The 17,284-nt window shown below is 31.3% G+C and overlaps 1 protein-coding gene across 2 annotated transcripts in view; it reads left to right on the forward strand.

Annotated features, from left to right (window-relative positions):
• The window catches only part of LOC139490955 (protein kinase C-binding protein NELL1-like), a 109,905-nt gene that overhangs the window by 8,188 nt on the left and 84,433 nt on the right, over positions 1–17,284 (forward strand). The window contains exons 1-2 of one of the 2 annotated variants that reach the window (XM_071278113.1): positions 2,232–2,388; positions 11,131–11,253. In XM_071278113.1, coding sequence (XP_071134214.1) covers positions 2,379–2,388; positions 11,131–11,253 — 133 coding nt within the window. In that variant the 5' untranslated portion in view covers positions 2,232–2,378. Of the gene's footprint in view, positions 1–2,231; positions 2,389–11,130; positions 11,254–17,284 lie in introns of those variants that run through there. The other variant, XM_071278112.1, reaches the window with a different exon arrangement.

Consider the following 17,284-nt stretch of genomic DNA (forward strand, 5'->3'; position numbering starts at 1 on the left):
AATTCAAGGATATATGAAGTATACCAGTACCAAAGATCATCAAAACAAAAAGGCGTTTATATAATTCTTATGTATACAGCATTCCAGCATGTGTTTTGTAAGCAATTACTGCTTCAGACAATATGGCCACTTGTTAGAAGTACAGAAAAATCACTAAATGTGCAAATTTTGTGCATGGGTATAAATAGCAGAATCGAGTAAGCTCTAATCTGCTCTAAGTCTAAAGAAAATGTCACCAAAGATTAACTAACCATGACAACTTTAAGGACCGACATGTTCCTTGCTTGGTACACATACATGAATACATATGACTATAAGTAAGACTAGTTTGTATGTGTGTGTGCAATTAATGCATATTATTTTAATCTCGATGATGTGAATAAAATTTTCCATTTTAAAGCACATAGCTTAGAGAAACACTAAGGTTATTCGAATCTCACACTTGGGACGTTTTATATCTAAATTGACTAGGGTTGTTGGTTTTCCTGCATGCAAACGGATATAATAGTCTACAAGTGCCATTACAAACCAACCAATAACATAAGTCAGTATAAAGACAGCACTGAAAAACTCAGATACAAACAAACAAATATCATGCAATATCGCTTGCAACTACCGAATTCTCAAGGGCGTGTGAATTAAATCACACTTCGATTAAAGTCAGATTTGGTAGGGGGTAACAGAATAGAAAGTAAAAGTTGAAATCATGAGAATAAGACATCCTTACGACGAAGGAAATGGGTGCGATGCAAAATGATTTTGCTCTGCTTAAAAGTCCATTTTAATTTCATTCAGGAATATGTACATACAGGTGCTAACGAATTCATTCGGTAAAAACAACAATAAACAAAGATTTAAAGTTGCATAACACAAAAGGTTATTAACTTTTTACATTGAATTAACGATTCCTTCAGCAAGAAAACCACCTGTTTATATATGCAGCAGCAGTAGACAATACTCAATGTACCGAGTTTCTCAGCAGACGAGATAATCTCGGTCACGTGATGAGTCAATCCAAAAAACGAATAGCATTGATCTCTGGGAGGATATTTCTGCTTAACTGCATTTAAAGTTTGTTTAATTCAACGAAATTAAGTTTAATGGATGTTTTGTCGGTAATGATAGTATACTGTATGTAAATGAATGATTTTCACTGGAAAGATTCTCCAGGAATATCTTTATCAGCTTATGTTATGTAAGATGCGTGGGTGGGACATAAATGTATTAGCGTTTTTTGATGTGATAGATATACAATGTAAATTTTAACTAACTTGCATATCATCAGAAGCGTTCCCGAGTTTGGTTTTTTCTTTCGGCACCAGAAATTGTAACAAAAGTTGTTTACGGTTCTAAATTTAAGAAACGCGAAATCTATTGGCATTGAAAGTTCCTGATTTTTAGCCTTTTGACGTAGTTGACAGGCAAGTACGAGCGAAATACAACTATTCCACCATGGTAAAAAGATAACCCAACAATTCAATGAAAAGTTTATGTATTAGGTATATCGACGAGGCCGTTAGTCCGAAGTTGGGTCACCGTATCTATTCTAATGTACACCAATATATTATGATTGATGCAAATTGATAAAAATTCCAATGATTTAGGAAAGGGTCTTGCAACCATTTGACCTTGTATCAGGGGAAACAATGATCAATGCAGGATATCCTATTACATTTAATCATACATCTCAGTGGTGTTAATAGGAAATCGATGTTAATTATATACAATTTTATATAGATTTATAAGGGAAAGATAAAATGCACTAATTTGTAAGTTTTTGAGGTATCATTAATTGGAATCTATAAAAATCCAAGGTCATACCGGGTAAAGAATATACTGCTACTTTTTAGTCACAGACATTTGTCTCGTAAAAAAATCCTATATAATTAAATATAAAAAAAGTTCAGTCCATAAACTCTACTCAGAATCTTTGCTTAAAATTGAGTTACAATTGCCAGCCTAATAGTCCTACAATTGCCAGCCTAATAGTCCTAATATAGTCTGATTTGGCTAAAATCCTTGATGTCAGTACAGTTTCATTTCACATGCAAATTCTAGCAAACTGTTAAATTTAAGATTGAGGAATATTTATGTTAAATGTCATGATGCAACATAAAATAAAACGCAAACAGTGGGACACTTTTTAATGATTTCATTTAGCCGACGAGGAATGATGACTCCGTTGTCATGCAAGACTCGTTGTGGTTTTCCTTAGTTGGGAGAACCTATTGGCATTAGATATCATTCAACGTCCTGTGGGTATTTTGACAGACGATATTTGATTTTTGCTACATCACCATCGCACCGATATATATAGCATAATAGTAGACAAGTGTCCTGAACATTCCAGAGCAGATTGTGAGATAGATGTTCACAATATGAGAGATGGTAGTCATTAAAGTGGTTAACAAACAAATTTGTCAGTCTGTACACAACCCCATGTCAGGACTGCCTGACAACAATAAATCAAAGTACTGAAGTACTGAACATCAGAGGACCTCAAGTTGTGTTGAATTATTGATAAATGACAGGTGTTTATATTATACCTACCAGACAGATATGTTCACCATACAATATAGTACAAATATTAAATATAATATGCTATCATATCTGAGATACTGACTTGAACTAGGAAACTTAACTTTGTGAATTATCAATGATTACTTGGTCAAATGAGAACTGTTAGATTGGCATTATGACCATATATATGCACACATACAAAAATCGTTAGTGTATAATTTATAATAGAGAATCAACATAGCAAACAATTCTTCGAGTAGCTATATAGTCACTCACTGAACTATGAAAAAGAGGTTCAAGACAATCATATCAAAACAGATAAATTGTAATATTGTGGCTAATTAAAAAATAAAGTGGGGAAAAATATATTGTTTTGGCGAAAGAGGTGGCGAAAAAATAATTGACCCAGGGGAAACTTTGGGGCTAAAGATACCAGATGAACAGCAAACTCATAAATGGAAAATAAACTTACAATTCCATGACTAAAACTGAAAAAGACATGCATACAAATAAAAGTACACTAAAAACAACATAGAAAACTAAAGACTGAGCAACACGAACCCCACCAAAACAGGTGATCTCAGGTGCTCCGGATGGGTAAGCAGATCCTGCTCTACAAATGGCATTAATTAACAATGTTTGTACATGTAGTATCCAGGTCTTTTTTCTGAAACATTTAGCTTTTGGATCAATTGCTAATTAAATGGATGTTAACACAGTAAGATTACTATCCCTTATTCTAGATTTTTGTTGCAGTCAACACAAACTCTTTAAATGTTCATAAATAGCTTCACTGAGTTACATTTGTATCTTGGTTTTATTGTAACACAGTCAATCATTTATCCATTATATTTTTTTTTAAATTAGCAGCTATACATGTACATTGTAGGTTCTGTTTTCTAATAAGGTCTTTCCACCTTTCCGTTGAAAGACCTATTGATTTTGTTCTGATTATTATTTTTTTTTTCTTCCGCCTAATTTTTTTTCTTGCGTAATTTTGTTGTTTCAAAAGATGTCGCTTAGATATTTGGAATATGATATCGTATAGTTTATACGCTTTAAAACTGACAACCGCGCAGTAAGAGTTATCTCCCCAAACACTGTTTTTCTTGTGGCCACTACTCCTTCGCAACCGTAAAGATTACAACAAATTTATTTTACCAAATTGCTCGTTACATCTTCAGGATTCAGAGTTTAGTTTTAACCGAAGCTATCCTGATACTCTATATGAGAGTTATTCCCCCTTATGTATTTGATATAAGTGATTTGCATTTCTAACTGGTAAACCATAAGTGATAGAGACCTAGGGTCTTTAAATTTGAGATCCTTGGTCCAAAAAAAATGAAAATTAGGTCAAGGTCAAGGTCATATTCTAAATTTTTTATTTTGGCTTATTTTTACTTATTTTCAAAACCTTATAACATATCTACATCTTATTTTCACTAAATTGTTAGTTGCGACATGCCGTTACTTATAATTTTTGTTGAAAGGGTGCGTAAACAATAAATAGGAGTTTTTGCCCATCTTATATTTAGAATTATGCGTAAAGTCATATAACTCATTAACCATACATAATAAAGACCTAGGGTCTTTTGATTTGAGATCCTTGGTTTATGACCTTGAAATTGAGGTCAAGGTCATAGGTAATTTGCACGTTCTAGATTTTGACCTTTGCTTTAAATTCATATTTATATATTATAAAGCCATAGGAACTGACATTTTACCCTTACCAAAAAGTGCTAACATGTTGCACATAAGATGCTCACGTTAGAAACTAACATGATTGCACACGAGTTTTTTAACATGCAAATTAGGTGAGCATTTTGTGAGCAAAAAAATTGCACATATGAAACTAACCTAATTTGCATGTTAAAAACCTCACGTGCAACTGCACATATGAGCTTTTGTTTCACATGTGCATTTTATTAGATTGCTCATATGAGCAGTTGCTCAAATGTTGCACAGGTGAATATTATTGTTAACCAAAAAAAAATGGCTGCTTTACAAAAGGAATATTTTTCAAATTTAAATGAAAATCTTAAATAATTCAGTTGAAAATAAAATAACTGATACATCATGTTAAAGAGTTATTCATTAATTATTGTCAGTTAATTATGATTTTCATATCATTTTTTTTTTTTTATTTAAACATATGGTTTTTAATTATTAAATGGTTCATTGTAAATATTACAATGTATTATATGTAGATAGCCATTTGCTAATGATGGTATTTTTGTTAATTGAATATCACAACATTTGGATAGTTTTTCAACTGTTAGGTTTTTTTTACTTTGTTCTGGATTTAATACTTTGGATACCACTGGTTTAGCAATGAGAACATTTTGCACTATACATATAGAACACAACTACCATATGAATGTGTCGGTCCTTTGTAAGAAACCTGTAAAACAGGCCTTGTAATTTTTTGGTGTATATCTTGATTTCCCGATTGTACATTGATGTGGCCATTAGTTTTCTTGTATATATATTGTTTAACATTTGACATTTCATGGCTATTTCTAACTGATTTATGTACAGTTTTTTTCTGATTGTAAAAATGTTGTATGGTTATAAGCTTTATTTCTTTTTCATCATTTTGTCTAGAGCTGGTGTCTGATTTATACCAATCATACCTCCCTTTTCTTTTTTATGAATAATGACAACAGTTTGGTTTTAATTTTCATTTATGTATGTACATGTAACAATATAAAACAGTATATATACATGTATAATCTCATTCCATCATTAATATTGGTCATTGTCGGTATATATTTATCTTTAAGTTTAACAATGTACTGTGAAAGAGCTATCTTCTAACAGATACTTAGTATGTAATGGTTATTGTGAAACCACTGATTCAAAGGACAAGTTTCACTTATTGCCCAAAATAGCCTATACTATAAAACTCCAAAAAGTTCTCAATTTGGTTCGTAATTTGGGTTTATTTCAAAAGTCTTAACACTCAATAAATCAGTTCTTTTCATAAAAGTACATTTTATGTTCCAAATTTGTCAAAATGTGATGATTTTGGGCAATTTTCAGACCTGAAAGCTTTAAGCCTTTAGGAATAAAGATTTGGCCACTACCTACATGTACCATCCAAAATGTTTTGTAACCAAAAGAATCCAAATCTGATATATATAATTCATCAATATAAAAACTTTTTAGATCTTGGATGGCAGCCAAGTTTAATTATGCCAAAAACAATTAAAGTTTTACCATAGTTATCTGTGGTATAATTTTCACAATTATTCAATGGTTTTGTTGTGTCTGATTTTCGAATAGAAAAATAAAGATGGCAAGACCTGAACGATGCCGCCGAATTTTTTTAAGTAACATATATGAACAACAGAGTCAGTGTGGGGCCACTAAGCTAAACTGCCCGCTTTGCACCAGCCAATATAAATGAATGCCTAGGGTGGGAATCGAACCCACATACACCAACTCTGTTGTCCCTATATTTTTTTTTAAAATAAACAAAAAATTGTCAAGAACAAATTAAAAAATATAGCGCTCATAGGTTTGTCTCAATAAAGATTTGCTTAGTTTGCTCATGCAGTATCCCAATATTGCTCTCAATAGTATAAATAGGCTCATGTGTGCTCAAATAACCATTAAGATTAGTCTCAATATTGATATATATCTAACTCAATTGAGTAGATCTAGCTCAAATTTTACTCAACATATAACTGATCATATTTGCTCAATTTAAGATCTCATGGGTGCTCATAGATAAAGTTAACTGATTGTATTTCTCATAGATATAACTAATCATATTTGCTCAATTCAAGTTCTCATATGCACATATGCATGTACATTTGTATGTGTGAACAAATGTCTAATATAAGTTACTAAAATTTTACATGGATATGGTTACACATTTAAATTAAATAATGCTGTAGAAGTATGTCATCAAATTATCATATAATTTTGCCGATACATGTCATGTATGGTCAAAATAATACAATACTACAAGCTAAGGAAGACTTAAAAAACAGGACAGTTAATCTATATTTATATCTCCAAAACTGTAAGGTTTCTCCCAATATATCTATAGTAATTCAGTAAATGTGATTAACCCAAATTCTGACATTTCAGTGTAAAGTAAGACTCTTGATTTCACGAGCAAGAGTCTTTATACACTCAAAAAGAGTCCAACTCTATAGATGAAAGAAAAAGTCTTCTCTGAATATTATATAAACAATAAATTCAACCAATAATTATATATTAGAATTACTTACATAGACATAGTCAAAGTCATTACAAATTCCGCGTATTTTCCAGTCAAGGGGACATCCGACATATTCACATATACTAATGCAACAAACTAAGTCGGAGAAGGAGCAAAATTCCGAAACAGTATCTTAAAAAACAGAAAATAGTTCCGTGTGTGTGTCCAAGTGATCAATCTACTTGTTATATACGAAGAAAAGAAATTTAACTCAAAAAATTGTTGAGATCTTTATAAAAACAAATTGTTGTTATAAAAAATACACAAATAGTAACCTTATCTTTAAAGGCCTTGCAGGTTCTTGTTACTCCTACCCAATCTGCTGGTATTTTCAAAATGGCTGCGGGGGACGTGACCTGATTTATTTTAATATTATGACAGATTAAATTTTCCTGGTTTTGCTACGTTAATATTATAGACAAATATATGCTACAAACGGTTTAAAAAGGTTACTCCAAATCAAATAATTGAAATATAATTACCTTTCTGTGTATAAATGTGTGAATTGATTTCCTCTCGATTTTCTACACGCTCGCTCTTGCCCTCTTGCGCACTCGTGGTATTCATCCGCAACAACATTTTTTTTTATATTGAAGATCGTTTGATTAAAATACAAATATTTCTAACGACAAAACATTTTCATATTATAAATTTTGCATTAAGAAAAATTAAAAAAAAATGAGTATCCATTGAAAACATGAATTTAAAAGAAGTGATACGGAATTTTATTCTGCACTATATAGGTCCGCGGGTCTATAATGTCGGTTATCATTCCAAAACTAATTATATATGCATCTCTTTGATCTTTGCGCGAATTGAAAAGGGGCCTCTGATGTAAAAACATATCAAGGTCTAAGGTCAAGGTCACAGTATGCTTCGGATAAGGCTAAGCACAATAGAAGTCAACGCTTGCACATTCTTGTGGCAGAGTGATAGAGTGATACAAATACTGATGATTTGTTGAATCTCCATTACTTAGGGAGCTACCAATTGATTTTTATGGGGTGGGGGGAGGCGGCTACGATGAAATTTGAAAAAAATAGGCAGGACAGGAGTTTTGAGTAAAAAAAAGGCAGGATGTGACACTTTCAAAAAAAAAAAAGTCAGGACGACAATTTAGGTAAAAAAATGTCAGGATAAACTAAATTTTTTCATCCTAGCCCCCCCCCATAAAAATCAAATGGTAGCGCTCCCTTATATATATTTGACCATGAAAATCTGATGGTTTCCCCTTGGACTTGGTTGCTATGGAAACTATAATTACAAATAGGAATTAAGTCTTATTCAAACCTTCAATTTTCCTTCAAATGCGAGGGGGGCCTGTATCATATTGATGCTCAGCCTTAATCCATTTTTGTTGGTTTGAGATTCTGTAGCTATTTTTTTTTTAATTTTACAACATTTCTTTATTTTATTTAAGGTCAAGGTCAAAGTATTTTTAATTTATTTTAGTTCTCTATCACTTCATGAAACGAAGGTGACAGAAAACTAAAAAACCACCAAGAAGATGCTATTTATAAATCTGCTATCAGTATACCATTGGGTGGCAGTCATTTATACTTTTTTCTTTGTACTTATAGAGTACACATAATTACAAAAACCAACATTGCTTAGTAAAAACAGAAGTGAAACAGCATAAAAAATTTAGATTTTCCATGACGACAAACAGTCATTAATCAATTATTGATTACGACTGACAGGGACTTTATTATAAGGCTGATGTAGGTATGGGTATCACATTAACACATTTTACCTGACATTTGGAAAAGTCATAACACAAGATAGACTACAGACATACTCAATGGTAGCATTCCCTTTGATGTTTTACTTACATTCATAGAAAAAGTGATTATGTCTGTAGCTATTGGTATAATGGTTGTCTGATTTCTGATGTTGAATCCAAGGTTAAAAGTGATGAGAATTGAAGTAATGGGATACTTTTGGCTTATATTTTATAAAATGTGTGTACCAGGAAGTGTTGTTATATACCCAATGTAGACAAAAATTGTGGTTGTTAGTACATTTATACTTTTTAGGCAACAGTCAGGCTTAATTAACAGTCAGCATCAATGTGAAGACAGTCTTTCTCTCTGGGTTTATTGATTGAGTGATTGTTTGTTGCTTAACTCCCAGTGGAAAATAATAATATAAATATAATATGTAGGTTCAGTAAATAAAGGCCATCTAGGATGAAAGTTGGGGAAATTGAACAGCCACAGGAAAATGAGGGTATGTTTGATAGGAAGAGAAATTGAGCCTTGCAACAGGCCACTTATGAACCAGTTGAGTTGTTGAAAGGGAACTTAACTTAAGTGCCAAAAGTATGGCACTCTCTCCATACATACACATGCCAGGTCACTCGTCAAGTCCTCGCCTGAATCTGCTTCTGTCATTGACAGATATATGTAGCAATGGTCTTTTCTCAAACCACCCTTTCTGGTATACTTTCTGCATAAATGTCTTTTTCCTGAACAGTCTCCTTCCTATACTGTAAAAGTATATATTTGAATTCCTTCGTTTATATTTGAATTTTCATTCATAATAAATCAGCAAGAATACCTGTAACCATCTGTTACAGAAAGGTCATAATAAATACTTGACATCTATGTTAAAAATCAATTTTGTTGTATGTATAATATTTCTGTCTGGAGGTTACATTGTATTCTAGTACATGATATATTTAACATTGTCAATTACTTTAAATACAACTAGTACTATACTTTTTCTGAATCTCATTTTTCATCTCATTAACTTCTTGACATTTTAAAGAGATACAATCATATAATTTGATAAGATGTGACTTACAAGTCCATTTAGATGGGTTTATAACTGGTTAGGTACTGTTTTGTATATATATGAATGCATGTATTTACACTGAATTACACATGTCAATTTAACAAGTTATTTCCTCTATTGAATAATGCTTATGAAGCACTTTTTAGATTTACCTTTATCAAGTCAATTCTGAAATCCAAGGATGTAGAACTACTTCTTGAAATCTTTTTTCCATATGGTGGTCCATTAAAGCAAATTTGCTAAAAATCTGTTACCCACCACTTTGAGAATTCTGCAAAAGGTACCTAAAAAGAATATCAAAATGTGTTTGAGGTAAACTTCAGTGGCTGTGGGTGTTATGGGGGTTGGAACCCCTCTCTTTTTGGGACAATCAATGCAGTTGAATAGGGACATATAGTTGGAACCCCTCTTTATCCTGGATGGGGAAAATCCCCTTATAAAAATGGCTGGATCCACCCCTGAACTTTGTCTGAGGGAGTTGAAACGCTTAATTAAATGTTAATTATTCTGTTCCTAGAGAACAATTACAAATGTTGACATAGATGCAGATCTGTTCAAATTTGTGTCAAGAACAAAGTCATACATACAAGCTTTATCTTTAAGCTGAAAGAGAAAGGAAATGGAATCAAAATGTTTATTGAGTTCCAAGTCCAAGCTATGGAATTTCAATTTGTCTATACAGAAAAAACAACCACTATATGGCACAAGTCAGTTGTAATAATTGTTATCACTCAATATGATGATTGTCCCAATTAAGTTATCTTATATTATCTTTTAATCCATCAGAAATTAAAGAAATGATTGATAAAATGATGAATAGAACCTAACATAACATTCATCATTGACCCAGCAGCCATTGACATCTACCACTGGTTACTGATAACCTTTCTTTATATCTCAGAGTACTATTACACTATCATATGTAATAGAAACTGTCTTAGTAAAGAATTAACTTTTGTAACAAAAAGATGTGTTCATTCATTTATTTACCCTACAAATGGGTGATTAAAATATCATATTATGATTGCACTTTTTTTGGGGGTGATACCACTTGGAGCCTACTGTGATTCATCATTTTGGTTGGATACCAATTTTCCTGGATTTTGAGAGTAATATTAGTTGAACCATGAAACTAAATTTTCAACCAATTGCACATTCCCTATATGTGCAGACTTTGGCAAACCACATAATTAAATATCAACGAACATGAAAGTTTTCCTCAATCCACGAAAATTGGTGCCCACAAAAATAAATGAATCCACAATATTTGAAAAGAAAATTATAATGAAATAAAGCGATAGGCAGAGTTCTTCAAACATTACGTCCTTGCTTCAAATATTATGAATCCTGTAATTTCTGTCCCTTGATGAACAAATTATACTCATACAAAAATGTATTGGTATTCATTTTCTTTGAATCATTAAATTTTGTTCACTTTAAGCTAAGCTAAAAAAACAGAATGAAATATTTGTTGATGTATAGTTTTCTCAATTATATATTTCATTGTATTTTGTCTTGTCTACTCTTTATTCTGTTTTTACTGTAATTTATGATCATAATAAATATGACTTTTCCACTTTCAGGTGCCACTTTGGAACTGCATTCAAGGGATGTTTTGGACCTTATACCTTTTCTGAACACAACACATCAAGGATTAACTTTTACTGCTGGCGTTGATAACACAACACAAGCTTTAGTTTTAACAGGTTTGTAACTTTGTATGATTCAAATTGACTAGAGGTAGAAAACAAAAGGGCAAATGTTTTGTCTATTTAAAAGCCTCACCTACCCTTTAGGGCCAGTGTATTTGATGTTTGCTCTTCAACTGTTAGCCTCTGTTTTGTGAGTTTTACAATTTGACTTTTCTTCTGAAACCATAAAAGCCATTTAAAAACCATTTTGGGCAAATGCTGTCCTAAGGGTGTAAGTTTTATATCTATACATATAATATGACAGCTGCTCTCTGAAACAAACAATTATTTAGGTTGAACAGACAAAATGGTACAGATAACCTTTAAAACATATTTATTTCCCTAAAACAATTTGATATACTGTTAATTCACAAATCATTTTGTGCATTTTATTTTATTATTATGTATTGCAATTTTGTCATTTTAGACAAAAATGCAATTTTAATTTGATTGCGATATTGAGAAATATCCTGTTTAATTCATATAAAAAAAAATCAAATTGTAGGTTTATATTATTTCGATTATAACCCTGTTGCATTTTTCGCCAACATTGCTATAATTTCTGAATTTACAGTTTAGTTCATGTAGTGGAGAAGTGGAATAAGTAGTTACAGATCAAATGTGTATTTTGCTCCATTTGACATCTTTTCAACCTATTAATGACAATTGAATTCAAGAAAAATGATAAATTAGCAGTGTTTTCCTAAACGTTTAGTAAAAACATGGCATGATTGACTTCAAAAAAGTTTTTTTTCAATCAATGTTGCAGTTTTTAAGTGGCAAAGTAAGGTCGTTTGTGTGATTCTCTTAAATTTTTCGCTCACTCAATTTTATTATAAAAAATTTTGTACATTGGGATGCATATTTACATGATCACATAATGTTGAAAATTTTTCCAAGATTTCCATTTAAACTGCACTAAATTTTAAACTGAGTGATCTTGTGCACTTGGAGTACAAAGGTCTTTTTTTTTTAAATTTTGACAAGTGAATCATATGATTAATAGACAGGATACCAGTGTGTGGAGGTGGTCAGTGATCTCACCCTGGGCATCCAGTACAAAAAACATTAGTTTGTGATGGCAAATTGCATTGTAGCAATATCATCTTTAATTTAATAGCTGTTTGATGGAGATTTCAGTTAAGGAGGATTGAAAGATGGTACTTTTATTACTTGAATATGCCTTTGATTAATTAACTTGATATGGTTTGTTAATTAAGAGTATAATATGCTACAAATGTATATGGTTTGTACAGGAAGTATATATTTTGTTTTCCTGTGACTGTAAGATGAGTGCCATTCTCTGCACCTTAAAGAACACTTGCAATTCAACTCTAAGGTGTCTACAGTAATGACCTGCTATACGACAAAATGTCTGCTCCTATCCAAAATACCCCGTTTTCCAGTGAGTGTCGTGGCATTCCAAATTTACTGCTCTTCATCCTGTTGACGTAGAACCTACCTTTTGCAGACATTTGATACGTCTCAGCTAAACCTGTCAGCTCAGAAACTTGCTAGATGTTACAATTTAAAGCTTACTTTTAAAACATAAAGATTATCCTTAGGAATATTTAAATATGTAAGCTTGTTATTTTACTTCATATCCAGAGTCCTCAAAAAGTGGGGGTTGACCAAAGGTTTCACCATCAAAATTTTGTAGAGGAATTACATTGATTTCATGTTTTTTTTGCAATATAAATAATAGTGAGGACAAGCAGATTTTCTAATAATATAGAGGACCAGCAGATTTTCTTCTAGGACAACCAGGGGAATTTTTTTTAGAGAACCTGCACGATATCTTACAATTTGTTAATGTTAGATATTAGACTGTTCTACTGGTAATAATTGCTACTTTATATTGACTTGTGTCTACAAATACATGCAGACTTGTCTTTTTTTAGTGTAATGCACTTAGTAACACATACCATTGTCTAATTATCTTGATGATTTTTTGGTATCATAAAATGTGCAGTGTCTCATCATTACACTTACAGTCACTTCTAACTTTACATAACTACTGCACTTATATATGCATCAGAAATTATATTGAGAATGCAGTAAAACCTTGGGAAAATCCACTTTGTAATGTAAGAGAATTGAACTGTGTTTGTATGAAAGTGATTATTTTTAGTGTTTTGGAATGTGGATTTTCCACTCAAAGTTGCAAGGGTTGTTTTAAAGAAGTGACACAAAAACAGTTTCTTTTTTATGTCCTACCTATGCTAGTAAGAGGCATTTTTTTCTCTGTCTTTCTGTACTAATCACATGATCATTATGATGTGAAGTCTAAAAATAAATTCTAAATTAAAACATGGAAATGAGCCAGTGTGGTCTCCATTGGACATTTTTTCTTGTTTATTCCAAGTAGAGATTTGGATGATCTTATTCAGGCCATTAAAGCTCACTGAATAAGCTGCCAATGGTAACAATGATACTGTTATAGGTTTTAAAAGACATTTCCAGAAAAGAGGTTCTTTATAGCATACTTCAGATGATTGTCTCTTGCACAACAGTACTGCATCAAACAGAATGCACAGTACCCTAGCTAGCTCATTCAATATCAAAAGCATAACGGTACTGCATACAACACCTTATTCAGTGAGTCCTTCATTTTATTTATATAAAGCCTATTAAATACAGCTCGTTCCAATGAGAACTATAAGTGAGCATAAATATTTTGCTAAATAATGTTACAAAATTCAAACTTGATATTAGCCATAAGACAGATTGCAAGTTTGGAGAGATTAGACACTGTATTAAAATAGTATTAATAGGAAAAAGTTTGTGTTTTACTTTCCCTCTCAGCAAATGTTTCAGGGAGGTCAAAAGTTTATGCTTATATTTGATTTGCCATGATAAGTTGAAGTTCATTAAATAAATTATGGAAATGACAATGGCTTGAAGGAAATTTCTTTCAGATTTAATTAAAATTTTGTCCTAAGAGGCTAAATAACTAAGCCGCGCTTAATTTATAATATTTATTCCAGCATTTTTTTCTCTAAATGGATTAAACACACTTTAAGCATGAGTAGTTCGTGTAAATGAAAGATTTTGAGATATGAGTATTAATTTGTCTTTCAAGTCAAAAAGCCGATGACAAAATGATTAAGATTTAGTTGTTCTGTCAAGTTGTTCTTCCAATTTGCACAAATCATTAACTAAGCACTTATTGTGTTTTACAAATTTAGAAGTAATTTTCATTCCAAGAAACCAATAAATCCATATTGTTTGAGCATGGAAAGATGTGATTAAAATCAGTATTTATTCTGTTAAAAGTACAAAATCACACATTATTACTATTTCTAGGCCAGTATAAAGACAGATGCATTTATTATTAATTTTTGGTGGGTAATTTCAGAATTCAGCTGCTATGAAAGTAGATTCATCTGTGATATGACACTATTTTTTTTTTTTTTTAAACATATTTTGTCCAGTTAACTTATGAACAAACACTAATAAAACAGTTTTAGTAGCTTAAATTAGTATTTCTTCTATCCTATAAAGGCTATTAATGATCTCAGTTAATGATAGTCTGCAACTTGTATGTTTATTTAACATACACAGTCATTACAACTTGTTAAAATGCAATGAGTTAAATTCTTAGATTTTGTATTGCAGCATAACACATTAGTAAGTGTGATAGCACTTATTCTAAGGACATATCATACACTAGGGTAGCTTAGACCCAGAAAAATAACATCAATAAAATTGATACCAGTTACAATGAAATTATAGATAAAAGATGCCAAAAACATGTTATAGATATTTTAATCCTTGAACTGTAAAAAAGTACAACAGTAAGAAATTGATAATAAATTTAAATTAATGCATTTATTTTGAAATGTTTGCTTGATACAAAACTTTGTTTTTATCTCAATTATCAGATCAAAAATAAATAAAATTAATCGTTTTCGATAATTTTATATCATTACTGGTAGTCACTCTGTGATCACGCAAGTTTGCACGCCTTAAGTTTTTAATAGGTGGTCTTAGAAATGTGCGGTTCCCTGTCTTTATCTTGTTCCTTTCACACCAAGCACTTATATAAATATAGTCAATGCAATTTTTGATTGTTCAACTAATTATTTAAAAAAAACTGAATTGAACTATTGATGATTTCACCATTTTGGCCATGAGGTGAACAGTCAAACCTTAACTACTTCTTATTACATGTTTTATAAATCATAATTTACAAATTGACTTTTATAATATGCTAACAATACTTTCCTAGATGAGAACAGTAAAAGAACCACTTAGAATTAGTGGCTTTCCATGACTAAGGACTGTGTCTCTTCTACAGCAGTTACGTAAAAAAATATCTGACAGTTTGATTTAAATTGATGAAACAAATTGAAATTGGGTCTGAATTTGAATGAACTGCCATTGGTGGAGTAAAAACATAAACAGTCAAATCACTGTTATATTTATTACCTGATATTTAAATCAAATATAAAAAGAGTCGTATCTTAACTATGGCTTTGTCAGTTTATTTTTGATCTATGAGTTTGAATGTCCCTCTGGTATCTTTTGCCTCTCTATTAAGGAACGAGTCTATGAAGGGACTTGTATCTAATACTTTTTCATAAAGAGTTTGCCAAATTTTGTATGTTAGAGAACCAATCATAGAAATGCTATGTTGTGAGGTAAGGAAGGTATAGATTTTGATGGGCGATGACAGTTTTAAAGAGAATTGGTTTAGTTGTGGTTGCCAATTTTATATTTTCTCCCAGACATTACAAAAAGTTCAAGGTCCCAATCTTTTCAATATAACTTAGCAAATTATTTCATTCTAAAATAAGCTATCAGTTCTTAGATCTGTTTGAACTGGCTGCCCCTGTCTTCCAATAGTCTAAACAGAGTACATGTGACCCAGTCGTTTGTCTTGATTTAAGATATAACAGGTCGGCATAACATTTTGTGTTGTATAAACAATATCAAGGCTTGTTACTTTTAAAATTTAATGTTGCATCAAAGTTACAATGCATTTATACTCAATCATAGAATTTATTTGATGTATATCAGTAAGTAACGAGGATTATCATTTCTGTTACATAATTTACAACTTTTTCTTTGATTGTATCTGGGTAAAGGTTTAATCTCATTAGGCTGATATACTCATTTTAAAAGATAATTTTCATATTTATTAATTCATTATGTTCAACTAATTTCTAAACTGAAAATTTATTGTTCAATTAAGATAAAAATGATAGCAATTTATACATATCATTTTATTTATTAAACATGGAATTTTTTTCTCTTTAATCATTGCTTTCATAGGTGTCGCTACTTCTTTGAGTTATTGCTGATTTCTGTTCTTAATATAGTTTTTACTGGAAGCAGCACAGACATTTTACATTATACTGACGAAAGTTGGTCACATATATGTAATAATTTGCTAAACTCAGGGATAATTGCATTTATATGAGGGATTTTTTTTCAGTTTAAATTATTACAAGAGCAGATTTATAGGTGCATTCTTTCTAAATCTTAGAATCAAGATTCTTTTTTTTTAGATATCTGATTTTTCTAAAATTAATTTAAATTTGTTGGGTACATGAGCAGTAATTTAAATTTTTGCTCCAAAGGTCATAACATTTCTTTTCTGCATTAATTTTATTGATTTAGCAGTTTGTATACTTTAACTTACTGTAGTTCAATGAGAAAGTAACTTTAAGATGCTGGCTTTGAACTAAGTAACACTTCACACACCAAAAGGCATGCTATGTATGACCTTGACCAAAGGTTTGTTTTGAATGTCAGGGTCAAGGTCAAAGCATGTTAACTGTATTTCAATGGTATCACATAGTTTTGTACTCGCAGTCCCTGTTAGGATCTTGCTAATTCATTTATTCTTACTGAACCTGATGTGTGTCATGACCTTAACCTTTGTCATGTCTGTAGGGTTCAGATCATAGCAGAACATGTACTGAATTCTTACTTTTTACCGCCAATTATCTAGTTCAGTTAAAGCTTAACATACATTCCCCTGTATACTTTATTACACACAATTTGGGGTAGTATGTGAACTGAGTTTGTAGTTTGTATG

Source organism: Mytilus edulis, chromosome 10, assembly GCF_963676685.1.
Source record: "Mytilus edulis chromosome 10, xbMytEdul2.2, whole genome shotgun sequence".
Classification (NCBI taxonomy): Eukaryota; Metazoa; Mollusca; class Bivalvia; order Mytilida; family Mytilidae; genus Mytilus; species Mytilus edulis.